Source organism: Lissotriton helveticus, chromosome 6 (genome assembly GCF_964261635.1).
Source record: "Lissotriton helveticus chromosome 6, aLisHel1.1, whole genome shotgun sequence".
NCBI lineage: Eukaryota > Metazoa > Chordata > Amphibia > Caudata > Salamandridae > Lissotriton > Lissotriton helveticus.
The window spans coordinates 1,868,101,364-1,868,128,385 of NC_136067.1; the positions used below are offsets into that span (position 1 = coordinate 1,868,101,364).

At 45.5% G+C, this 27,022-nt stretch overlaps 1 protein-coding gene across 2 annotated transcripts in view; it reads left to right on the top strand.

Annotated features, from left to right (window-relative positions):
- Positions 1–26,437, top strand: part of RRP15 (ribosomal RNA processing 15 homolog) — a 201,912-nt gene extending 175,475 nt beyond the window's left edge. For both annotated transcript variants that reach the window (XM_078649789.1, XM_078649790.1), the window contains exon 5: positions 25,718–26,437. In XM_078649789.1, coding sequence (XP_078505915.1) covers positions 25,718–25,879 — 162 coding nt within the window. In that variant the 3' untranslated portion in view covers positions 25,880–26,437. The remainder of the gene's footprint in view (positions 1–25,717) is intronic.
- Positions 26,438–27,022: the final 585 nt, after the last annotated feature.

The following is a 27,022-nucleotide window of genomic DNA, read 5'->3' on the forward strand; positions in this document are numbered from 1 at the left end:
CCTTCAATGGCTACAAACTTCCACACTGCCTGAAATTAAGCAACACCTAACTTTACTTACTGATGGTGCTGACTTGCGTGATTTCATAATGGGACCACGCAAACAGCGTCAAAAGCGTTTCATAGCAGCCTCTGTATATGCAGCATACAATGAGGCCTGGAAGGTTACTCAAATTGAAACAGCAGAGAGAATACGTGAAATTGATCGTATTAATTTGGAAAAATCACTTTCGGTAGTGGACAATGGGTTAATGACTCTGTCCTCCAGAATTTTTTCATTGGACAGCATTGTGTCTTCAGCAATCGATATATTATCGCAAGACTTACTGTTATTACAACATGGTCAGTCACAATTGCGTTCTATTGTACAGCTTGGCTGGACGTTACAAAATCTGCGTTCTGGCTATGTGCCTTGGCGTTTAATCAACACAACGTCACTATTCCAAATCTTTAACCTTACTGATAGACAAATCGGTATGGCGCAGAAGGGTGCTGATTATACAATCTTGAGCATTGAAAAACTAGAAAGATTACCGTTGACAATGTCAGAACGACCTGTCAGTGAATGGATAATCCACGGAATCATAAATATTCCAATCTCAACCTTCAGGTTTCAATACTGCCAAAAATATATACAGGCTGGCATGTACGAGAAATTGGGAAAGGGGTACCTTAAAACAACTTGGAACCTGCCCTATTCACATGCATGTGTCAGTAACAAAGGACAGAAAGTGTTTCTTAGTGGCAACAATTGTGCTATGTCACTAAGCGGCACACTTCTGTGTAACGGTATTAGTTTGCACGGAGCCTGTGAAGGGAATTCATACAACATTTCATGTCACCAGCAAGGCGCACCTGCAACTGAAATAGAACCATTCTTTCAAAGACTCTATAATGGGAGTTACATTCTTATTGTAGACCGCAGATGTTGTAGTCTTATGCCCGGGACTCCTTATCTCGTCACTACGACGGCGAAGGTCAAGTGCTGTGGACGTTCTTTGTTCCCCAGCTCCTTTCCAGACAGGGAGGCAAGGGCATGGCCCGGTTTGAAAATTACTTCTATTCGAATAGACACTTTAAGCAGAATGAAAACAGTGCTTCTTCAGACGCCTACAAGGCTCACGTCATCTAAAGAAACGTATGATCTACAAGTCGCAAGGACGACTGCAGAGATACATACATTATTATCAACTAATTCCCCCGTACATTTCGCAGAAATCCTGAGCGAAATCTTAAATATTTCTGATACCACTGGGGTCTCAAAGGTATTTAAGACAGTATTTTCGATGGCATTAACACCATTCAAAGCCATACTGGGTATTTTTCCAGATTTCGTCCATTCGATTTTTGGCGGACTTCCCTTGATCCTGGGACTAATTGCAGGAATCCTATTCCTAGTCCTTATTTTTCGTTATGGCAACCCATGTCACAGAACAAACTCTCACGACAATGGAAGATACGATCCTAGCCATTGGATACCGGGACCGGATATCAAAAATCCTGGGACTCTCCCGGCTTAGAGACCTAAACATGACTTGGTTTCTATAATTTCGACCAATGTGGCAAAGGTGTGTTTTACCTGTACTAAGGTGTCTGCTATGCGGAGAAGAATGCGTGTTAGACACCTGTCTGACGCTACAATCGGATGCGCCGGTGGATGCAGATACACTGTTGGTTCCTACCAAGGTTCACGCACTGTGCTGCCCTCAAAGGCTGCCAATTCTGATGACGGCATTCCTGGAATCTTCACCACCGCGATTGAAGGGTAGTGAAGTTCAAGATGAAAGCAGCATCGAACAGGTACGACCTTCTGTCAGCAATGCAAATCAGAATGTCAATGGAGACAATCATGCGCACGAATGCATGGTTACCCCTATTTCCGACTTAGTGGAACTTTTCCCATGAAGCTGTTGACAGTTTTTTCGAAAGCCTGAATGATATGATGTTCTCTCCGGAACAGAAATAGAGACTTTTGAGTAAACTCGCACACGGCGTTCCCTGAATTCGGCCTTCAACCTTTAAAAAATAAAGTCACATGAACAATTACAATCCAGTTCACGGACAGCAACTTTTTTCAGCAAGCCCTTAAAATATTTTTCTATATATTTTTTCCCCGGGACACTGATCTTCTGCTTAAAGTAAGAAACTATTCCTAGAGAACTAAGAGTTCTATTTTTTTAGATACTTTATAGACTTTATATAGACTTTAGCTGCCCGCTGGTATGTTCACAATATATTTTATGTGATGAAATGGTTTCGACCTTTTTTCTGTATAGCCATATTAAGAGCCATTTCATGTGTATTTCTCATATACCAACAAGCAATAATGCATAACAATGCGTGTTTACTTTTGCATTTAATTCATAGCTTAAGTGCATACAATATATATGACTGCAATTTTTCAGTATATTTGAAAATTTCAAAATGCATTTATGTATTTTGGGGTGGTAAGGTATACACTATACTCTATAGTATGTTGTACTATGTTATACTATGCATAGATTAGTAGATATGACCATAGTTAGCGTGGAGTGGGTGTCGTGTATTTCTATAGGTTCTGAATCGATCCCCCTATTCCTGACCCTATTCTGGTTAAACTACCTAGCTAGTTAACTAACAGTCAGCCCATGAGGCAAGAAATCCCCCATGATGCAGATACCGTTATCTGACGCAGTCACACTACGGCACAGGAACGTGTTATCTGATTAGGTCATAACGCTTGAGATCTAATTAGACAAGCGACATTCCTCCAGCCCCTGATAAGGCATACGACGTTCTCATAACAAATCAAACCTATGACAACCTGGATAATCCGTGCGGCCATTGTTTTGATTTCACAGAGAACTTTAGTAAAGAATGTGCTAACGAGCAAGTCGTATGACATCTTTATTGACGTACCTATGTCCATCCTTACGTCAATCCCGGCACCTTTAAGGTATAAATATTGCCGACCTTGCCCTATGCAAAACACACGCGTGGTGACAAGACGGAGCAGCCATACTTGCCGAAGCCGAGAGCAGAAGCAGACCCCGCAGGCAGCAGCCCCGCCTTCCTGACGCGCTGAGAGACGCGCTGCTATCTCAAGCCGAGAGACCCAGCACCGGCGCTTCTGGGCAGCCCTCGCAGGCAGCCTGGAATATCGAGAGCAGAGAAAGAGATACCATTCCTCATTCATCCTAAATTCCAGGTACAGAACTGAATAACCCCTCCTAGAGAATTCTTTAGTTATTCACTTGGCAAAAACAAACTTAACTTAAACTGTAACTTTCTATTCCCGCCCACGCATTAGACTTAGGTCAGGTACACGGGGTAGGCGTATTTAGAAACACCAGTTGAGTACGTTTAGTCAAATGTATATGTGTATGTAAATATATTTTAATCATTTTAAACATCATATGGCTCAGAAACCATATCAATGTTTTTACAGTATTATTTTATACTATTGCTTCTAATGTATGCACTTTACTTAACAATAAGTATTGCAATAATATCGATCCATTTCTCTTGTACGAGAAAAGAGACTGATCAATAAATAACACCTTTTATTGAACACGCCCGTCTCTTCCTTTTCTCTACATTCTGATGAGACTAAGAATGCACGTACTGACTGAGTAAAATAATTGCCTTGTGCTCACACGACTCTCGAGATTGACTCTTGATTAGGGGAGAGCAAAGTTGTCATGTTCTATGGTTGTCAGAAACTAAATCCCTTCTTGTCTAATCAGGGGAGTTAATCCTTCCTTGAACATTCGAGAAAGTTTCTAGCGAACTCTGAGCTTAGCTGGCAAACCCAAAAATTAAGTCTAGTATCGACAGTAGTAGACCTAGTTAACGTCTGGCCTAGGCCTTTACTGCTGTAGGTACTATTCCAATGCGCAGAGCCTATTGGGAAAATAGGAGCTACACTACATTGGGTTGTTGAAATGTAGAGCTTTGTGCGTCATATCTGCAATTTTTAGTTGAGTTCTTGCTTCGGAAGAGAGTTAGTTGAGGGATTTCAGTTCAGGGAAGAGGTGATTGAACCATTTTGACCCCGTGATGAGTCTTGCCGCCGAGTTGAGTGAGGCTGCTGTGGCTCTAGGAAGGCCTGAGAGAGTAGCTTTTCCATATTCCAGTCTAGTGATAACGAGTGCTTGCACGGCCGACTTGAAGTCATTTTGAGGGAGGAAAGGTTTTAGGTTTTTGAAGTATGCTTATTTGTAGGTTTACTCCTTTTGTGGTGACACTTGTACGCTCCCGCATATTAAGGTTTTGTCAAGTATTATTCCTAGCGAACTTCCTGACTCAATGATTTGTTCGGTGCAATTGAATGCTGTTAATTGCTTCATCCAGTCGCTCTTAGAGTGCATCTGGTTGGGTGGGGCGATTAGGAGGAATTCGATTTTTTTGTGTGTCAAGTTTGAGGTGGGTGCATGAGAGCTAATTTGGGTATTTTGAAGACTAGGAGTAATGGAGCGGATGTCTTCGGGAGAGGAGATTTTCAAGTACAATTGGATGCCATCCGCGTAAAGATGTAAGTGAATGTTGGATGCCTTTACCATTTATGTTAGTGGTTCCATGAATAGGTTGAAGATAGTGGGGGAAAGAGAGGAGCCTTGTTGGACCCCACGTGTGACAAGGCTCAGTGTTAGAAAAAGATTGATTTACCTTGACTTTTCGTTCTGTTTTGCAGAAATGAAGGGGACCAATTTAAGACAGACCCTGATATTCCCATCTTGTGCTTTAGTAAATCGAGTAAGTAATCATGCTTTACCAAGTCAAAGATCCAAGAGAGGTCCAAGCGGACCTGATCTCTTCTGATTCCAGGTTAAAAGAAGATGCAGGTAGTGCTATTAGTTTCAAAGACCATGTTGGCTAGAATCCTGCTTTCCACAGGGAGTGGAAATGTAGTGATCCTAATGACGAAGTAAGAGGTGATTAAAGATAGTGAATGAATGGGTCTTGCACCGTGCTTTACTCTTGGCCCTTAATTTATTGAACTAATAATGTTGTAGAATGAAGAATTGATGTACTAATTACTCTGCATTTACAGAAAAAAATTGATTGTTCCCTTATGGAGGGAGACTGTCCCTAAAGAAGTCCAATTTTAACCTGTTGGGTCCCATAATTGTCTCAAAAGTCAATCCCATTTTAAAAAGAAAGTTGGGGAGAGGAGTTGGCTTAACGGCTAAGGCGCTCGACCTCGGACCTGGGGATCTGGGTTCGAGTCTCGGTAACGACGCCATAACCTCCTGTGATTCTGGGCAAATCACTTAATCTCCCCGTGCCTAAAAATGAAAGTGTGTGTCCTCATGTAAAACGTAACTTGTGCTATGTAAAGCGCTCTGATACCTGATTCGGGTCTAGTTCGCGCTATATAAAACTAAAAAAAAAAAAAAAAGTAAAGTAACGAGTATGTGTTTTAAGTGACTAAATGTAGATCACAAGAGGTATCAAACCAAATAATGTGTTGATAATAAATGAGAATGATGCTGCTGTAAATAATGGTTGTGTAATGGCAATTACTGGAATTAACATATAGGTATCGAATCATTTGGGGGAGCGCCATCTCAAGATAAAGTCTCCAACCAGATGGTAGGTATCACCATAATATGTGCACGCATTCACCCCACCACATACACGTGTGCATATCAGTCCTTAATTTGTAGGAAAATAATAACTAGGGTCTAATGTATTCTTCTTGAGGCCACTTCCACTTTCACCTCCCGCTACCGAACGCCATCATACTTTTTCATGTTTGACCATTAGGACTATTCCAGATCACACAAAGTTTTAAGAATGTCTTGGGGGCACTGGCATTATTCATATTTTTTAACTGTATATTAAATTGATAAATGCTCTGCCAACTTGCTTGTTTAAAAAAAAAAATCCAGCAGCGCCACTTTGTGGTGGACTACCACAAACAAGTGCTGGTGTTGAGAATTACGTGCTGGTGCTGAGCACCGGCACAAATTAAGCACTGGTGCATGCCCAATTCTAAAGGTATGTACAGCAACAGTTAGGCTTGCTCTCTGTGCAGCCCACCTTCCCATTCCTCACTTACCTATGGCTGACTGCTTTCTGCCCTATCTCTTTATTTGGATGTCTTGCTCCTAGGGGAGTGGACTTTGTGGGGGAGAACCTACATTAAGACCCTGGTAAAGTGGGATCCTAGTTCAGCGAGTGCTAAGCATCTACATTTCCTGCAGTCCATAACCAGTCCAACACTAACCAACACCAGACAAGAGCAAGCAGTGCAGGTGGTAAGGCAAGTGTCCGTTTCAGTGCAAGTGCTGCAGCAGAGTCATGTTTTCTTAAGTCCTAGCCTACAGAAACTGCCCAGCATGATTATATTATTCTTATGTGCCACTTAGAAAGGCAACTTGTGTTTAGGTGAAAGAAGCAAGTGCACTCCTCTGCTTCCCAGTGCTGCCCTGCAGCTCAACATCTTGTATTTTTATGTTCTGTTATGTTATGGGGTATTTGTAGGGTGCACGACTACTCCAGGGAGTGTCCCGGCGCTGTCTTGACCACAAGACAGAGCATATGAGAGACCTAGCAGCTAGATAGTTTGTCTACTGTTGGAAGAGCCAGGTTTTTAAGGTTTGCTGAAAGCTGAGGAGATCTCGTTCTTGTCTAAGCGAGAGTGGCAGACTGTTCATAATTTCACGGCTGCTACCTGAAACGAGCGTCGTCCTGTTCGTGCACGAGAGAACTTTGGCACGATTGTCAGTAGCTGGGTCAATGACCGCAGGGTTCTGGACGGTTTATAGGTGTACATTTTATTCCTGATGTACGGGGCCCGATGTTATTTAGGGCCTGAAAAGTCAGCACCAGGGCTTTAAAACTGACCATTTTTTTCACTGAAAGCCTGTGCAGGGACTTTAGGTGAGGAGACATGTGTGACCTGGGTCCGACCATAAGCACGGCCCTTGCTGCCGCATTTTGAACTACTTGGAGGCGGTTTAATGAGTAGTCCGGAAAGCCCAGATACAACACATTTACGTAGTCCAGCCTTGACGTAATCAGTGCTTGTACCACAGTTTTCCTATGTGAAATAGGAAGCAGGGGGAGGAAATTCCTCATCATTTTTAGTAACCCAAAACAGGTGCCAGCTACCGATTGGGACTTCATGGACATGTCAGAGTCAAATTTCACCCCTAGGTTTTTTACGGTGGAAACTGATCTTACTGGAGGGGCTAGATTTTGTGGCCACCATTGGTGCAATTCGTCACCTGGAGTATGTCCAAAGAAAATGATTTCAGACTTGTTGGAGTTGCAAAGTAATTGATTTTGCCTGAACCAGTCAAACACCTTGGTTAGGCAAGCATTAACGTCATTTCAGTTGCGCACCTCATCCTTCTCACAGGTAAACACCAACTGAGTGTGATTGGCATACGATATCATTTTTGCCCCATATTGTTCAGCTAATGGAGCAAGAGGGGCCATGTATATATTAAACAGGGTAAAGCTTAAAACAGTGCCCTGTGGAACTCCTACATTCAGCGGAGGAATGAGGGCTGAGAATGGCGGAGACCAGACTGTTTGCTGTTGGCTTTCCAGGAAGGAGGAGAACCCTCTGAGCACCTTGCCCCCATTACCACTTTCCTTCAATCTACGAAGGAGTCGTTCGTGGGGCACGGTATCGAAAGCCGCCGAGAGGTCTAATAGTATCAGCACGGCCTTTCCACCTCTATCAAGACTGGTCTTATTCGTCTCTGAAACTTCTAGCAGGGCCGTCTCTGTGCAGAAGTTTGCTCTAAATCCTGATTGACTCGGTTGAAGCACCCAACTTGCCTTAATAAAATCAGTAATGGTGACATTCACGTATTTCTCCAATGCCTTGGAGAAATAAGGCAGAAGCGATATAGGTCTGTAATTACTGACTACCAAGGGATCCGCTGAAGGTTTTTCTTAAAGCAGGAGAATTTTTCTGTGCTTCCAATTATCCGGCATCGAATGGTTAGGAGACCAGGCTTGCTGGATTCGCTAAGACAGTCCCAGTCTTCCACAATCGGTCCTGACAGATGTCAGTGAATTTAGAGGTTTTCAAAGAGGGCCGACTGAACACAGAGGGGAGGGCTAGTGTTCATGTTATTTTAGCGCAGGGTTAGTTAGCAGTCATTATCGGAAAGAAATGTAATTAACACAGCAGATTCTCTGTTTAAAGTGTGCCTTTAAGTACCTGCAGGTGAGCTGTTGTCATTGTTTTCTATGTTGATGGGTTTGGTCATTTGAATCCGCTAGAGACTTCTAGCTGCAGATTCCTTACCTAAGAATTATCCCTGGGCGTTAGACTGGTTCCGGAAATTTTTCATGAGTAGTACCCCTGCGTGCTAGTAGATGGTGTTGTTTGACTCAGAGTGGCATAGTCTGAGCTGGAAGTGACCTTCGCGGTGCTTATATAGGAGCCAGCAAGGCACGCTGACATCAGTTCTTTCATTTCCTAACTAGCTAGAGCAGATCCCGGAACGGTTACTCCCCAGTCACTTTTTGACTAGGTTTTTTAGACGTTTTGTCTCTTTTTTTAGGTTTACCTCAAGATGTGGCAGGAATCTCTTTGAAGAAGGCCAGCTTCAAGCCCTGCGGCACCTGTCAGTGACAGATGCTGGTGACTGACCCACACCTTGTATGATTCTGGTGCCTTGAGTAGGACCACGACTCAAGGCATGCCGTAACTGCCGCGCCAATGCACTCAAAGACCTTGACTCCGCAGCAATAGAGGTTGCAGAGCTCAAGGTCGTCTTTGCACTCCAAGTTGTCGAGCCATTCGGGTAAGTCGAAGTACCACAAGAAAAATAATTCATTGTAGCATGCTTCGACTTCACCTCGTCAGTCAGCCAACTAGACTTGGGAGCCTCAGCACTGAATGCCTGACTCTGCGGTTGAGCAAGTTCCTTGGTTGGCTCCAGCCCCCCCCCCCCCCCCCCCCCGATTTTGCAGGAGCTGATGCGATTGCCACCCAATTGAGAGAATTTTATGAGTCCATGCACCTCCTATTTGTGGGGGTTCATTTCCTCCAGTGCATGTTCGGGCCCCTCTGGTTTGGGAGGGGCCTCTACTGGATCCATGCCTTCCAGGCCAGAGCCCCATTCTTATGGGCTAGGATTTGAGGAGGAATCCTTGTGAAGTTCAAATGGACCGGTGTGAGGTTATGGATGAAGCCAGTGGACTGGATACTTCTTCGGATAGTGTCATGCTTTTTCCCCCTATCGGGGCTACGGAGAAGGAAGCTGGATTTGCAATAGCGGTGTGGGTGGCAGGCTGAGGTCCTGGACCTTAGCTTGGCTTCGATGGCTGTCAAGACTAATGTCTTGACGAAAATGCTTTAGCCGGAAGTGACCCCATCAGAACCGCTTCTCCCTTTCAGTGAGTTTAAAAGTAAATGTTGGTTGTTATGCACTCAGATCAGTACTGTGGGATTTATAGCGATCTTTAACGAACTTGTGAAACTTAGTATGCACTCAGTGAAGGGGCTACACCCCGTCCCCTAACATACAGATTATACAATTCAATTCAATTCAATTTAGCTTTATTCGATTTTAGTGCAAAAAATCATAAAAGCATACAGATTAAAAAGCAGTTATTAAATAAAACATACATACAATAATACATAATATCTGCATATTAAAAAGAGAAACTTTTGCCAGCCCATGCGAGTAAGTGTCTTAATTGTAATATACCATGCACAGTTCAGAATTTGATCAACCATCAATTTAAATAGGGGTTCCAGTACTTAGAGCTGTGGAGAAATAAGTCTTGACGGGTATAAGTAGGAAAACTTCTGTCTGTCAACATGTTACACCCTGCCTTTAGAGTGGATGTGGGGGACCGAGACATTCTAGGATAAAAGTCATGCAAATCCCAAACGGAGATTGGACTGTCTCCCACTTGAGGTGCGCAAGTGCGCAGGTACGGGACAATATATCTTTGCCTAAATCTTACAAGCACCAAATCGCCAGCGATATCTTTATGGAGGGAACCCAGCCAACTCACCCTTCTTACACTCATTATTGTACCCACAAGATTGGGTGGCAGGGGTCTATTGTTGGTCAACCAAAATTTGACTTTGTTCAACAAGTCATGTTGTCTCTCAGTTTTCCCTAAAGGAAGTGCTGGTACTCCCGCGAGGACACACACGAAAGGAGCTGCCTCCGGGGGAAGTTGGATGGGAGTGACTTTGTTATAGTGTTCTCTAGGAACTTCAAGGTGCGAGAAGGTAGGTGTAGGGGGGGTTCTGCGAAGTATTTGGACTGGAACATTGGGGACTATTGGTTGGGTTAAGACCCTTTTACCATGAATAGTTGGCTTTGGGTACTTCGAAAGGGAAGATGGATCGGAACATTTGGATGCTACAGTATTTGAACTAGCTGGCAAGGTGGGCTTGGTGGACTTTATGGTTTCTTCTAAACCCTTCAGCCTGTCCCCTAGTAAAGTAATTTTATCTAGCAGTGGTGTTATGATAGAAGTGACCAATTGTTCGATAAAAGATAATAGCTCTACCTGTGTAGAGGATGGTAGGACAACTTGTTTGTCAGCAAACTCAGATATCGAAGAGGGGTTGCTGACAGGAAGTGTAGGGCTTAGGCACAGTGTTTGAGGTTTAGGTAGATTCCCTATGTTGTTAACCTGGTTACATTTCCTTATAACGATTGAGGGATCAGGATTGGCGAGCCTTTGGGTATTTTGGATAACATCTTGTTTAGATGGTGGGAGGGGTTGCAGAGAACTGGGAGTGTCGGATAATGCGCAGAAGCTTACAACAGGAAGCGGTGAATCCACTAAAACGTGTGAGGTTTTACATAGAAAATTTAGCTCTTCTAACCATGAGAATGCTTGGTCAGCGTCTACTGATTGTGAGGTCTCAGATGGCATTGTAGTAATTTAAAGGCCTGGGTCAGAGTCAAGATCGGTAGATAAAACACCACGTAGGTGCTCTTTACCTCATCCAAGCATATAGTCACGAAATCAGGGGGGGGCCCCGTCCCGTCCTCCTCAGGTCTGCCGAGGGCCACAGAGGGCCCGCCCTTTGCCCGGGCTTCGCCCCGGGCGCTCCCGCGCGCTACCGCGCAGCGGTCTCCCCAAACAGTTAAATAGAGGTAGGGCGGGGGGCGTGACCGGCAGGGAGAGCGGCCTCAGCTGTTACGAGCAGGGACTCCTGGTCAATTGAGTCCCTGCCAAGCTGCTCGCAGCCCTGCCGGTGTAAAGAAGCACAGTTTTGGTGAATCACAAAGAGCCCCACAGAGGCAAGGAGTTCGATTTTCAAAGGTCCCACGAGGTCCCACGGAGATCAGCAGCAACAGGTAGGGGCCTCAGACAGTCCGTAGGGCGCTCCCCTCCACAGAGTTTCCCGTAGTCAAAGCAGGCAGGGCAGATTATAACAGGGCGGGGGCGTGACCGGCAGGGAGAGCGGCCTCAGCTGTTACGAGCAGGGACTCCTGGTCAATTGAGTCCCTGCCAAGCTGCTCGCAGCCCTGCCGGTGTAAAGAAGCACAGTTTTGGTGAATCACAAAGAGCCCCACAGAGGCAAGGAGTTCGATTTTCAAAGGTCCCACGAGGTCCCACGGAGATCAGCAGCAACAGGTAGGGGCCTCAGACAGTCCGTAGGGCGCTCCCCTCCACAGAGTTTCAGATTATACATTTCTAGAACTTATGATCTAGACAGTGTGTGCACTACTGCGTCCCCAATTGGGGTTTCTTCCTGATGCTACTCCCATGAACGTCATCAACTGTAGCAAAAGTCAAAAATACACTGAAAAAATACTCTGAAAAACTGTGGGACATCCTGATAATTGTACAAATCGAATGTCTGTAGTCCAAAGAATGATAATGCGAAGGTGAAATGCTTGTTCATGATTCACCCATGTGAATGATGATCTTTTATTTTCTTGCATCAGCAAATCAATTCACCCAAAGCATTTCGGGATATTTCAAAAGCCTTTCATCAGGAGTATCTACAAACAAAAATATATAATTTTTAGCTATTTAACTAAAAGAAGTTCACTGCTACTTGAATGTAGCCTCATATAGTGTGGAACATCTGATAATCAATAGTGATTAGCTCCAACCAAATGAAATAGTTGATGCAGAAAAATGAAAAACAAATAAATCCAGAAAAATTAAGGTGCTTGCCCCATGCTAACCTTATGTGAGGGTCTAAGACCACTTGATCAGTTGGCACCAATGAAAAGTGAAATTGCAAGACTAGAAATGAGGGTGAAGTTACAAGTGCCGAAAATAGTGTATACCATGATTGGTATTTAGAGCATAGTACACATGCTTATGCGTGAAACAATGTGAACACGTGTGAATCAACTGCTGATAGGGAAGCATGCCTCTATCTGTTGTGGTTGTGAGACTTTGTACGTGCAAAAACTAAAACCGGGCTCAAACCTTTCGACAGTCGGCAACCGACCAGTGCGATGATCGTAAACCGTACTTCAACCTGTGGTGTATAAATGGACACTGGGTTCCTAACAGGTAAAAAGAAACAAAGAAAAAATAGAGTCCAAAACGCGGCCAAATAGTGGCATGATGAGGCTCAATGTTTGAAATCTACATCGTGATGTGCTTGTGGAGCCAATAAACGGTCAAACAGTACTAACCTCATAGTTCCCGATACAGGAAACTTGCGCGATTGTATTGCATGCAAGTGCCTCAATACTACGGATGCGGGTGCATCATGTTGTAACATTAATGTAAGTTCGCGATGGGTAAAAATACATGCCTCTGTGTGAGCGAATATGAGTGAGGCATTTACTTTCGCCCTATTTGGGAGTTAGGCCCGTGCCCAACACAGGCTCCTGTGAACAGGACGATTGCCTGCTGCCCCCAGTCTGCTCCAGGGTATCCAAATTTCCTCACCCAACACCCTACCCCAGAGAGCTTGGTGGTCCAAGCGTCAACGACTCAAGTAAATCCTGGCACATTCCCTACCGCATCCACGGACAGGAAATCCAAGAGGCCGGACAATCTTAGGAAGAAGATGTTTTCTTCCGCCAGCCTGGCACTGTAGTCTATTAACATTGTGTCCCTTTTGGACCGCTATTCCCATGCCCCACCGACTCACTAGGCATAGTTGTTTTGTCAACAGTGGCCCGCGATGCCACACCTGGTTGAGGACGACTGGCTTTTCTGGGCATGTCCAGTCCTCACTCATGGAAATGCCCTTTGATGGCTTCCGTCACTTCGGGGACCAGATGGATTCGGCACTGGAGCGTTTTAAGGACCGCAGGGCTGCGGCCAGCTCCTTGGGCCTTTCTATGGTCCCTTATCACCCTTAATCCACTTTCCTCTCCTGTCGTGGCCACGGAAAGGGTGTAAAACCGCATCTTCACCCACTTAGCCACAGCCGTGCGCACGCTTTCCAGACTCTGTGTGGGCGTGGACATGGTTACTAACGGTCCTATGGATCTGGTGGCCAGCGGTCAGGTCAGTCGGCAAACACCCCAGCAGTTGCAGCCTCCAACCCTTTCCACCCTGCCTGTTTACTATAATGGGCACCCAGTGTGAAGCAAGATTCGTCATTACCTTCCCCGCTGGAAGTCCAAAACATTGGACAGGTGAGTTTTGCAGATTGTATGGTGGGGCTTTTCCCTCTCTTTTAAGACTACCCCTTCCTCCATGCCACCTTCTTATGACTGGCTGACGGTAGACCACCTTTCACTTCTCCGCCAGGAAGTGACAGCTCTTTAGTCCAAACGAGCCATGGAGAGAGTGCCAAAGCCAGAAGTGGGTTGTGGTTGTTATTCCTGCCACTTTCTGCTGCCCAAGAAGGACAAAGGCCTTCGTCCTATCCTTGACCTACGCTCTCTCAATCTTTCTCAAGTAGGAGAAATTCAAGAAGCTCACTTTTCCTCAGGTCCTGTCTGCCTTGGACCCTGTAGACTGGATGGTGGCGTTGGACTTGCAGGACAAATACTTCCATATTCCCGTCCTACCTGCCCACATGCGTTACCTGCAGTTCAGGGTAGGCCACAAGCATTTTCCGTTTGCTGAGCTCCCTTTTTGCCTAACCAGCACCCCTCGGGTATTCACCAAGAAGATGGTGGGGGTTGAAGCTCACCTACGAAAATCAAGGCTGACAGTCTTCTTCCTATCTCTGCAACTGGCTGCTGAGGGCGCGCTCGTCCCAGGCGTTCGTTTCCCACCTCCAGACTACGACGGACCTCCTGCATTAGCTGGGGTTCACTATCAACATGCTGAAGTCACACCGGACTCCTTTCAGACGCCCCCTACTTTTGTAGCTGTTCTGGACATGGTGCTGTTTCTGGCCTCTCTTCCCGAACAGCGAGTGCAGGGTATTCAGACTACGATGCTGATGTTTCAGCCTCTAGATACTGATGTTTCAGCCTCTATCCTGGATTTCGGTGAGACTGACTCTGAGGCTGCTGGACGCATAGCCTCCTGCATCCTGCTTGTGACACATTCCTTTTGGCATATGTGGGCTCTGCAGTGGGACTTGCAGCTCCAGTGGGTGCAGCATCAGGGAAATCTCTCCGACATAGTCCCGATCTCAGAGGGAACTGCAAAGGGGCTACAATATTGGCTTAAGAAACCACGATTGGGTCAGTGGCAGACCTCTTTTTCTTCCCCAACCAGATCTGACAGTAGTGACATATGCCTGACTCCTGGGATGGGGCGGCCATCTGGGAGAGGTGGGATCGTGGACCCTTTGTCTAGGGGTCCTGCATCTCTGGACATGGCTGGAACAGCAAGGCATATCTGTGGTGGTTTAACATCTGGCAGGTTCTCTGAATGACAGAGCGGACAAACTTAGCTGAAGATGCCTAGCAGACCACAAATGGCATTGTCATTCGGATACGGCGCCAAGTCTCTCATCATTGGGGAGAGCCTTGGTTAGATCTGTTTGCCACCGACGAGAACACACAATGTCAGCAGTTCTGCACGCTAGAGTTACAAGGCGGCTCTTGCTCTGAGACGCTTTCCATCTCGAGTGGAGCTCTGGCCTCCTGTGGGCCTTTCCACCCGTACCACTCCAGTCCAGAGTTCTCAAGAAGATCAGGAACAAACGGGCCCAAGTCATCCTTGTGAGACCGAATGGGGCGCAGAGAGTCTAGAATTCCGAGCTGTTAAGCAGGGATATTGATCCTTCGATCAGGCTAACCATTCGGAAGCATCTTCTATCCAATCAGCAGGGGAGGGGTCTCCACCCGAACCTGTCAACGTTCCGCCTTCTTGCATGGAGATTGAGCTGCGACAGTTGACCGCTTTCGCCCTTCCACCTAAAGTCTGTAACATTTTCTTAGCAGCCAGGCGTCCCTCTAACAAGATGGTTTACACTTGCCATTGGGCATGGTGTACAGAAAGAAGTATTGATCCCCTTTTTGCCCCTCTCTCTCTCAGGTTTTCCTGTTTGTTCGTTCCCTTGCGCAGCAGGGCTGTGCTCTGGGAACTGTGAGGGGATATCTTTCTGTAATCTCTGCTTTTCTTCAGTTGCCTGACCAACCTTCCCTTTTCCAATCCTCTATTGTACTTATGTTGCAAACCTTTCAAAAGCCTTTGTTTTCTCCCACTCCTTTCGTTATACTCTAGTGGGACCTCAATCTTGTCCTCACATTCCTTATGTGCACTGCCTTTGAGCCTCTGCACAATTGTCCACCTGGCTACTTCCCATCAAGACTCCCTTTTTGTGGCGACAACATCTGCCCGGAGGGTCAGTGAGCTTCATGCCTTGTCATCCAAGCCTCCTCATCCTAACATCTACCCAGACAAACTGGTGCTTTGTACAAGAGCTTCCTTTCTTCCTAAGCTGGTATCTCTGTTTCACATAGGCCAAACCATCACTCTGCCTTCTTTTTACGCTCCATCTCATCCCTCCAAGGAAGAGGAGCAACTTCACTATCTGGACCCAAAAGAACATTTTTGTTCCACTTTGACTGCATGAAAGAGTTCTGGGTGGACAACAAACTCTCCGTGGGATATGTCGGAGCGAAGAAAAGGCAGATGGGGCAGAAGAGGACCATCTCACAATGGATAATACTCTTTATTAAAATTAGAAGCGTATTGGCTGAAAAGCAACCCACGTAAGCGTGTGTGCTCATTCCACCAGAGCTAAAACTGCAATCACTGCGTAAGCTCGCACAGTTTCAGTTCTGTACTTCTGCCAGGTAGCAACGTGGTCTTCCGTTCACGCATTTACCCAACACTACTGTCTGGACAGTCCGGTGTATAGGGAAAAGCACTTTACCCATTTGTTCCTGCAGGACTTCCTTATGTGAAATTGGTCTGCAGGCCCACCGCAGGGGCGGTAATGCTTGGGTATTTATTCTAGGTAAGCAATCTACAGCTAAAAGTGCCTAGCATATAAACAGGTTAATAGGTTTCTTACCTTTGGTAATGCCTTACCTGGTAGAGACTCTTATCTAGCTGCAGATTCCTTGCTGACCCACCCATCGTCCCCGCTTTGCAAACGGATTTCTAGGGACAGGGTTTCCCTGCTCAGGGCCCTAGTTTTCCACAACAGTGGTCAGTGTACTTCATGCCTCTGCGATTCTGGAGTAGAAAGTCGCAAAAAGTAACTGACATCCGTGTGCATGGCTGGCACCTATATAGGCATTGCAAACATCACCAACAACGACGCCATGTGGAGTCAAACGATGCCACCTACCGGCATTCAGAGGTACTGCTCATGGAAAATTTCTGGATCCAGTATGATGCCTGGGGATAGAAATCTGCGGCTAGATAGTCTCTACCAGATAAGGCATTAATGAAGGAATGTAAGTTATTCATCATTCTGTCCTTTGAGGGTGGAAGCAAGATTGTAGTCCTACTTCTGTGTTTGTGGAATATCCCATAGTTTGCTTGTCAAAATCTAGTCACTCAGTTGACTGGCAGAATGGAGTTCCATGATCGCTGACAATACAGGAAGCAGCAGTAATCCTGCCCTATCAGTGTACTGAAAAATACCACTGCTCGTGTGTTTTGTACGGCCTCCCTTTAAGCCCGCCAGCGTACCAGTGCTTGTAGGCATCACCTCTTCATCCATAGAATGGGATTGAGGAATATCCGTGGCCGATTGACCCCAGTGACCCACCCACCTCCGTGTAGGTGATAGTCGTCCTTATATATATATTGCACATAATTGCCATATTTTCAGATCCAAACAAAATATCTAAATTTGTAACTACTTTTTTGCAGTGTACATATTTGTAAACCCTATAAAATTTGGAGGTAGTGATTACTTTTTGTAGAATAAGTAATCTGGTAAATTTCCACCTTATATATTCCAACAGCGCAAGGTATGGCCGCACAGTCGGTAACAGGCCTGAGTGCTCGTAACCGTGGCCTCCTTCCAGCTGGTTCCCTCCCGAGACATTGCGCCGTGTTGTAATTTGAGCTGTTAAACACAGAATAACATTATCTTAACATATGTAGTTCATTGCTAAAATACATGATTCATTTCTTGTAAATTCTGGACTGCGCTGCTATCTAGATTTTTATCGGCAGCATAAAAGCTTTCAGGAAAGTGCACCGCCATGTTGAAGTGGGGAACGAATTTTACAGCAATTCTTGGTTTTAAAGCATGAAACTTTTTTTCTGGTGAATATTAAAGGACTCCGAGTCACTCATTGTTTATTGGTGAGGGTGTTACAAGGAGGCGCAAGTGTGTGAGCCAGAGCGAGTAGTTGATTGTGGACAACAGTGGAGAGTCCAGGACATCCCACATTGTCGTGATAATGCACTTTGACAGTGTTTACTGTTATTAACTTAAAAAAGTTATATGCTCGCCCCGGTGATGTTGACTGCTTTGTTTCCGTTTACATTCTTCAGATCACATTCCTTCCTCTGTAAACTGATTATGGGGCCCACGTGAATGAAAGATTTTAAATTGCAATTAGCAGAATAACGGACAAAGAAAGGAGTGTAAACTTGTAAACTTGTGAATTTATAAAGCGCGAATTGTTGCCCGGAGGCGTCCAAGCGCTAGGATAGCCAGAGCCTACTAAGGACAGGGAGGGGAGGCAGACAGTTAATAAGAGGATGCAAACAAAAAGGTCTTTAGTTGCTTGCGGAACTCCGTGAGGTTAGGGTTCGCTCTGAGGTGGAGTGGGAGGGTGTTCCAGGTCTTGGATGCGTTGTATGTGAACGTCCTTAAGGCCGCAAAAGTAAGGTATAGCTTTTAGATAATAAATGCAGAAGAATCAAATCGGTGGGTGGGCGTTGTCTTCTCTGGCCTTTGTGTTTTGCCGCACGTATCATTTTGTATGATGCATGCTATGCTATGTTAACGATGTTTTTATAGCTCACTATTATTCAGGCGCTATGTAGCAAGTGTGTGAGGTCATCTCTAAGAGAGCTTACTCGAAAAGCCAGGTCCTAAGCTGCTTGAAAAAGTACAGCAGTTTTTTCTTTTTTACACGTGCTTGATCGTTGGAGGTTTTTCATATTTCTTTCTCATTTTTATTCCAAAATATCAACCAAAAATCTTCACAGCAGTGGGGCAAGCACTGGTCCTATGTCCACTAGATGCAAGCAACGCCTCACGGGGTCCCACAAGTACCACTCACCCACCGTGTAGAGCAATGTCCATGCTGTGACCCATCCAATCAAGGTTTTGAATATGTTTGACTTGATAGTTTTCACTTATACAGAATTATAAATGCAATACCTTGGTGGTTTTATTGCACAAAATGCAGTGGTTTAAAAAGTCATATTTCAAAGTGAACCCTGAAACGTGAAATATATCATCGTTCCCTGTGAACTATAGATTTCATGATCACCCATGTCACTCTGCAAAGATTACAAGAGCTGTGCAGCATGGAGGGCTCAATTATTCAGCAAGGTTATCTAAATTATGCTGCAAAAAAATGCAAGTTATATAGCACATTATCTGGTGGGTCCTTGCATCCATTTGAGCCAGAAACTATTTTTCTTTTGTGAAATTTGAAATTATTTGACAAATTTGGTTAAGTCTGAAGCCATTGAATTGCACAAATCCACTGTCTGGCTCCACTCAAATTGAATTATTCTAATTCTAATCAGTGGCCGTTGTTAGTTGCTCTTTGAAGAAAGCAGCCATTTCAATCTAACTGTTCCCAAACTAAAAACGTAAATGCATAACCAATAACAAATGTATTATATAGTCTTATATTGCCATCTAAGGGTTCTGGTAACATACACAGACCACTCAACCTTCGGGCCTCGTGAGGTATAAACCCTTGATTAGCAATGTTGGACTGTATTACGCAGGTACCTGCTATGTGTGTATATTCACAGCAAAAACATAAGTGTCTATAGTTGAATATTTATATAGCGCAGCTTTTCACCCGTGAGAGTTTCCAGGCGCTGTCCATGGGCACGGGGAGATTAAGTAATTTGCCCAGAATCGCAGGCTGTTGCGCCGACGCGGATACTCGAACCCAGATCCCCAACTTGGCAGCTCTGGTCACTGCGCCACATCCTCTCCGCTATGAGTATGGGAGAGAGGTGTGCCTGTGTGAAGGCAGGTTTAGTGGTGTACCCGTGTGAGATCAGGGTAAGCGATGTGCCCACATAAGTGCAGAGTGAACATGGTGCAACTTTGTGATCGCCAGGGGTGTGAATTATACCCATAAGAATGCAGTTTGAAAGGCCTGCTTGTGTGGGCGGTGTGTCCGTGTCAGAACAAGGTGAGCATTGTTCTCATACCTGTGCAGGGTGAAAGGTGTACCAGTGTGAATACAGGGAAACTGGTGTACGTGTATAAGTGCGGGAAGGGAAATGTGGCTTTCGACAGCCGGGTGAGCACTATGCCTCTGAGAAGGCAGAGTGAGGTATGTTCCATTGTCAGAGCATGGTGGCAGAGGTTCTCGTGTGGGTGCAGGGTGGGTAGGTGTGTGTGTTCAGGATGTGCTGTGTGTTTGTGTGTGCGAGAGGTTGAAAGGTGCGCCTCTGTGAAGGCATGGTGAGTGGTGTGCCCTTGTCAGTGCAGTGCAAGCTTTGTTTTGTTTTGCAAATCTAACATAGCAGTTACTGCTCCTACCTGGGACGCTGGAGTACATTTCTTAGTAATCATTAGGGTCATGCCAAAGGCCCTGAATATGCGGGCGAAAAATGACCAGTCTTCATAACAACCCCCCCCCCCCCCCCCCCCGCCTCCAGCCAGCCCATTGAAACTCTGTTTATTAAGGCACAGACCTTATTTATATTAATGCTAAGAGAACGTACATATAGATACACACAATTCAGCAACCTTGTGTCACAGTACGGGGGCATTACAAAGGAACCCAGATTCAGGGATTTTGCAGCACACTCTAAACGACATAATAGCCATGCTATTTGTTATGCTAATATTAACCTAAATCTCATTCATTGCCGTCGCCACCCAACAGTTTTGCAATCATACGCCATGGAGGACGACGGGATCTGCTTTCTATAAACTGCCCTGGAGGTTGCCCACAAAAGCCTGTGCCAGGTGCTTTGATCTAAAGAACTATCCACAACACACTAGTGCTTACATATCAAGGGTGGAGTGCCAGGGCAGGAGAGATGCAGTGGAGAATGCATCCTCGTTCTCCTGCGCATTTACACCTCGGAGCCTAGGCTGAGCGCCCTGGGGTGAGAAAAAGGGAAGCCAACAGAAGTGACCTTTGTCAGCTGTACAACTGTGGGAGCAAACCCGTACCCCACAAACTGAACACCCTGACATTTTACATCATACGGTTCTTCTACACAATGAATCGCGCTTCGAGGCAACGCCCCAAATACCAATTAGTAGATGAAAACATTTCAATTAACTAATGGGGCCCACTCTGTCATTGAGTTCTAGATCAATACAAGTTACGAGTTATACTAACAAATTCAAAATAAGCGATACAGAGTCGATGCCATGAAGGCTCTCAAATGCAAAGTTATACAGAATATGTAAAGATTTTTTTAAATAGTCTAATTGGGCAGAAAATGCCTAAGATCGGGCAGCATTGGAAAGTTTTCTGGCTCACCCCCAAAATCGAGGGGCTTCGTGTATGCAATTCTTGCTTAGAAAAGTAGAGAATCTGCAGATCGCTGTGGTGAGTGAAAGAATACTTCCTTCAGCAAACTTAAAAGTGCCTTTTCATTTATAAAAAACATTAAAAAACTCATTCAGTACCCTCTAAGCTAATCTCACCTGGAAATGTTCAAACACATGTGAAACATTTAGACAGTAAGACTTTCTCCCAATGAACAGACTAGTGCTGCAGGTGCAAGTCATAGAGAACAGGGAAACATTTAATCAAAAGCAATATAATCATAACAGTGGATATGCACGAGGGAACCAGGTGGGAGTTAAAGATGGCATCCATCTGGTCTAAAGAGTTGTTTTGCATGAAACACATTAACAAACACATTTCTACACATCATCTGAAATTAGTTTCAGTTGAAATTGTCAATTCAGTATATGTAAGAAAACATTATTCAATGTTATTAATGCACAAAATAGAACCCCCGTCCCCCCAAAATATATATTTCTGACACAACCAATTCAAAAACGCACAAACAAATCCAATCCAATCCAAAAATTCTTTATTTCGGCCTCATGGGCCATAAAAGAAGCAATAAAAATACATACAGATAAAAGACAATATATACAATAAAAACCAGCTGAACCTGCAGAATTTGAAGAAGCGTGGTGAAATGGATTAACCAGACATTTTCTTCCTTATTATCCATGCTGCCATTAGGAATTTAGAAACCGCAAACACAATGTGGCCCAGGGTATTCGTTTTCAGCACCCTGTAGGCTTGTAAATAGTTACTGAAGCCCAGATTCCGACATAGAGGGGCTAGCCAGCGCCTCCTCGGACTCCAGTAGACATGGCAACAGAACATTATGTGCAAGTCATCTTCTTCCTTAACTTTACAGCATGGGCAAAGCTTGTCGCCCCCAGGCGACCACTTGTGGGTAAAAACTTTGGTAGGGAGCGTACCGAACCTCCATTGCAGGAACAACTTCCTCGCCAAAAGAGGGTAGATAAAATCCATAAAAGGTTCAAAAGCATAAGAATTTTTGGATACAATAAAATATCCGGTCAGGGTGCCACTATCATGTGCGCTGTCCATATCAGCAAGGGTTTTGTTCTTGTAGAGCTGCGCCAGGGTTTTGCGCGAGATCCTTCTGCATCCCTGCGCTGGGTCATCCCATAGGTCTGGCAAATTCAAACTAACACATTCCGATTTGATGAGTGCCAGCCACGGGATCTTACCATTTACATCCAGCCTCAAGACATGTATGAGGTCCTGCCTATAGTGATGCAGCTCCTCAGTGGACCATAACCGATGCCAATACTTCACCGGTTTCGCCCGCAAGTCCTCTGCGATTGACGGGAGGCCCAAGTCAAGTCTTAGGGGGAGGAGTGGTGTGCCCTGCGGGAGAGCAAGTAGACGTCTCAAGAAACAGTTTTCCACCACTGCCATGACCTTCCCAGCTTTCTGGCCCCACAGCTCACTACCATACAAGGCGGCCGCCTTCGCCTGAGTCCTGTACATTTCTAAGGCCGGGCTAACAGGCTTGAAGGTGGACTTGTTAGATACCCTCAGGAGTGCGCCCGAAAGCTGGGAGAGTTTCAGCCTAGATCTTGCCACCTGGGAATCCCAAGTCAGATTTTCTTGAAGTGAGACCCCCAAGTATGTAAAGGTAGAAACCCTTTCCAGAGTGGTTCCCTCGAGTTTTGGGCTGGGTCTGGTCTTGGTCGGAGGGTTGAAGATCATGAACTTGGTTTTTTCCGTGTTCACCTCCAACCCATGTTGTCTACAGAAGTGACCAAAACCATCCACGATCCTCTGAATCCCCATGGGGGATTTGGAAAGAAGGAGGGTGTCATCGGCAAACATAATTGCCGGCACCCTCCTTCCTGCCAGAACCGGGGCATCATTGTCCCTAACAGCGTCCAGATGTTGAATGACGCTGTTGATGTACAGACAGAACAGTGTCGGAGCCAAAACACAGCCCTGTCTGACACCTCGGCGGACCGGGAATTTACCCGAGGGCTTGCCATCCCTCCCACACCTTACCACCGCAAAGTTGTTCTCATGGAGTCTAATGATGGTTCTGAGAAGGTGGGGGGGGACTCCTAGCTTCTGCAGAACCTCCCATAACTTCCCCCTCGGGACGAGGTCAAAGGCTGACCTCAGATCCACGAAGACCATGTACAATCGACCTCCCTCTAACGTAACCGTCTTCCAGTACAAAAGAAGGAGGCGAAAGATTTGATCCATGGTCGACGTGTTCTTTCTGAAGCCAGCCTGTAAAGGGCTTAAGATGTCATTGGCCTCGACCCAGTCTAGGAGATGGTCCAGGATGAGGCGCGCGAAGATCTTTTGGGGCACGTCTATAAGGCTTATAGGCCTGTAGTTGGAAGGGAGCAGAGTGGAGCCCTTCTTGTGGATGGGCACAATCTCTGCCCCCAACCACGACCCAGGGATCGCCATACCTCCAAGAATGGCATTGAATAAGACGAGAAGGTATGGGCCCCAGATATCCGGGTGATGCCTAAATAGATCCCCGGGTAACCTATCCAGGCCTGGCGCCTTCCCCACTGCTAGACGTTCTAGGGCAAGCTCCACTTCCCCCAGGGCTAATTCCATTCCGGACTCCTCAGCACCCAAGGGCAATTGCAACTCCACGGCCGAGCAGGAACTGTCATCTAGGTAAAGAGCCCCAAAATGGGACTCCCATACCGCAGGGGCTATATTGGGCTCAATCGCCTTACTAAGTTTCCCTGACCCATTGTTTACAAGGGCCCAGAATTGCCGGGGGTCCCTGGATTTGAGGGCATCATAGAGGTCCTGCCAATACTTCCAATCCCACTCAGTCCTTGCAGCCACCAGCACTGATTTATGGTAGTTTCTTAAGTCACGCACTTTGGCCTTATCTGACCCCTCTTTTATGGCTGCAATAAGGTTAGATTTTGCAGCCCTGCAGTCTGGGGTATACCAGGTGGGAAGAGGAGTCCTTTTCTTTCGAATTGGGACCTCCGGATGAAATACCTCGGCCAAGTCCCTCACTAGAACCTGGTGAATGTTTCCCAGTTTCTCACAGTAATCAGCAGCTCTAGGTTCGTTCAGAAGGGTCTCCACCTCCATGAGGCTAGGGAGCGCCAGCTCGTATAATTTCTTGATTGACTCCTCTGAATTTACAAGCTTCCCCCACTTAACTCGGCGCCTGTTTGTGGTCAGGAGCAAATCCCCCATAACAGCCCCTTGGCCAGCTGGGGATGAGTCCGTCAAGGGCGAAGGGCACACAATATTTAAGCAGAGAGCGTTGTGGTCGCTGTCTGTCCTCTTGATAACCCTAAAGTCCCGCACTTTGGGCCAGAGTGAAATGTCCACCATAATATAATCTAGCCTCGACTCATTTCAGTATATGTAAGAAAACATTATTCAATGTTATTAATGCACAAAATAGAACCCCCGTCCCCCCAAAATATATATTTCTGACACAACCAATTCAAAAACGCACAAACAAATCACCCTCTCGAGAATACCATGGGAGCACTCATCACTACAAGTTTCTTCCTTGCGTCACAACAGCACCATCCATACTTTGCCTCAAGATCCCTCCGTGTGCATGCAGGGTGGTGATGAGCATGGTGTAAAAGTGCGATCTGAGCAGTGTGTCGGTGTCAGAGGTGTGCTGTATGAGTGCAGGATGCAGCACATTAAAGCCAAAGCTATTCGCATTATTAATGCCTGTTAGTCTGGTTTTGCACTGCATTGTAAGTGTTCCTTTTCATCATGGTTCCACTGGGTGGCACTGTCGTACTTTGTTTTGCTCGTAAAGTTTGCTTTTTGTTTCCGCATGACTGGAAGCCTTCCTTTATAAAGTTTATAGAGATGGTCTTATCGTTCTTTTAGTTCTGCCAGTAAATTTCATACGACCCTCTGTGCTTACATTTTTTTTAAATTATTGTTTCCTTGCAATTAGCCCTGTGCATATACATGAGAAGCTTTTGGACGTGAGGTAATCTGCCACTTGGAGGGGAATTTGGTTCACCGGCCATTAAACATGCTAAATGTTATATTTGTTTTTTAAAATGGCTTTATTAAATCCACATTTGTGTTCCCGAAACCTGCCAAAAGTGTTCTAATGAATCGGCACCTGGGGGTTAATACGTGATATGATATAAGGCTATTTTGATTGCCAAGCAAGTTTTTATTAAAAGAGGGTTTAATAAAGCTTTATCCAGTGACAAAAAAAGATGTTACTCCAGATCTTTAATTGATTGGTGGAACTCATTCTTATTAGCGTTCGGTATCCATGGCATGCTTTGTGGGAAGTGAATAAGTTTAATGCTTTGCAGAATGTGTTTCCTCTTATGAATTTCGCGGTTCCAAACTGCTGTGTTATCTTCGAGGAAGTGGAAAAGTAGCAGCTTGCTTTTTTTTCTGAGAAAAATGCTCCTGGAAGACCCTGCCTTCTGCTGTATTTTGATTTCCAGTACACTATATCCAGATGGTTTCCACGGCATTGTGTGTGCGTTAGTTACCCTGTGTATCGGTGTCTTATAACATCTAATAATGTTAGTTGGCTTACCCTTACCCAGCTTTACGTGTCCTACGGTAGGACACGTTATGCTGGGTACGCTGGGACTCCAACCCGACACACGTAATGCAGTCACGAGCCCCTATAGCACACCTGAATGCTGTAGTACCCATTTGTAACTGGCCAACTGCATTTTCCACCAGTGTTAACTGCTGCAGAAGGCAGTATATTGTTTTTCTGCCACTGTCTGATGCCGACCCTCTCTTCTTCCGTTGCAGGTCACAGTAAAATCAGAAGGGCCCGAGTGGAACATTCTGCGTGATGACTTCATGATGGGAGCGTCCATGAAGGACTGGGACAAAAAGAGCGATGACGACGGCGACGCTGAACAGGAGCATACCAATGCCCATGACGAGGGGGACAGTGATTCCGACCGATAACCTGGCGGAAGGGAGAGCCCCCCTACTTCCTTGGCTCTTGGGATGGTCTCCATTCTGTGAATGGGTGACACGTTCGTGGTCTCGCCCTGGGGACCCTGTTATTATAATGAAAGTGTGTATTTTTTTTAAACGAAGCTCTACTGAGCTTTAATACCGAAAATATTTTCCGAAATGCTTAATTTTGTGCATTTTTCCAACACACTTTGTCCAGTCCAAACGGCGGCACCTGCCCAACAAAATGTGGATCTGGCCCAAGGTCATTAAAAGTTTATGCGTTAGTCATGAGTTGCCGCGCGCGGACGCCAGAGTTTCTGAGCACTGCGCCTGCACCTTTGAACAGCCATATTAATGAACTGCCGGCACAGCTCAGAAAATGGATGAAACGCGGCGACTTTATTTAATGGCTTACAGCTGTTTGACATGTACAGGGAGTTTCTTGCAGGTGCTTTAAAAAATGTCAAGCATATATGTACGTTGTCCCAAAGTACTCAGTCGGTGAAATGTGCGTCAGCTAATTTGCTCATTAAAAATAAAACTGTTCTAACTGCTCACAGTAAACGAGCATGAATGGCTAGCTATGTTCTACATAGTTAAATGCTCGCGTGTTATAATATCCTAATTGCTTATAAATATGATTTCATGTTGATGTAGCCTGAAACCCCTGCAAGTAACGCTGCGGTAAAATATGATTGAAGTCAGAGGAGCCGTAGAGTTCGTGTGATGTGCGGGCCAGCTCATCAGCCAGGAAGGCGGATCAGCGGTGAAGGGCAGTATTTCTAACCAGTTAAGCTCTTCGTTTGTGTGATTGCTTCATTTGAGTGACAGCTGCAGAGTACGACCCTCAGTCTCGAATCCCTCAACCCCACATTTGATCCTAGGCCAAGGAGGGAGAGGGCATAAAGGTGGGGGTGAGGGGGGAGGGGGGGTGTAGGACACACAAATGGGCAGGACGCCCCCCTCCACCAACCAGCTCTGATTAAGTGAGAAATATGGGTGAATTTGGGAATAAGTGACTTACCCTTACGTTAACCTACTATATTATTATGAGAATGGCATCTGAGTAGGAGAGAAGCATACCGTTTTCATGTACTAATTAGTTCTTTCCAAAATATAATTATTAAGACTCACCCTGCTGCTGCGAAA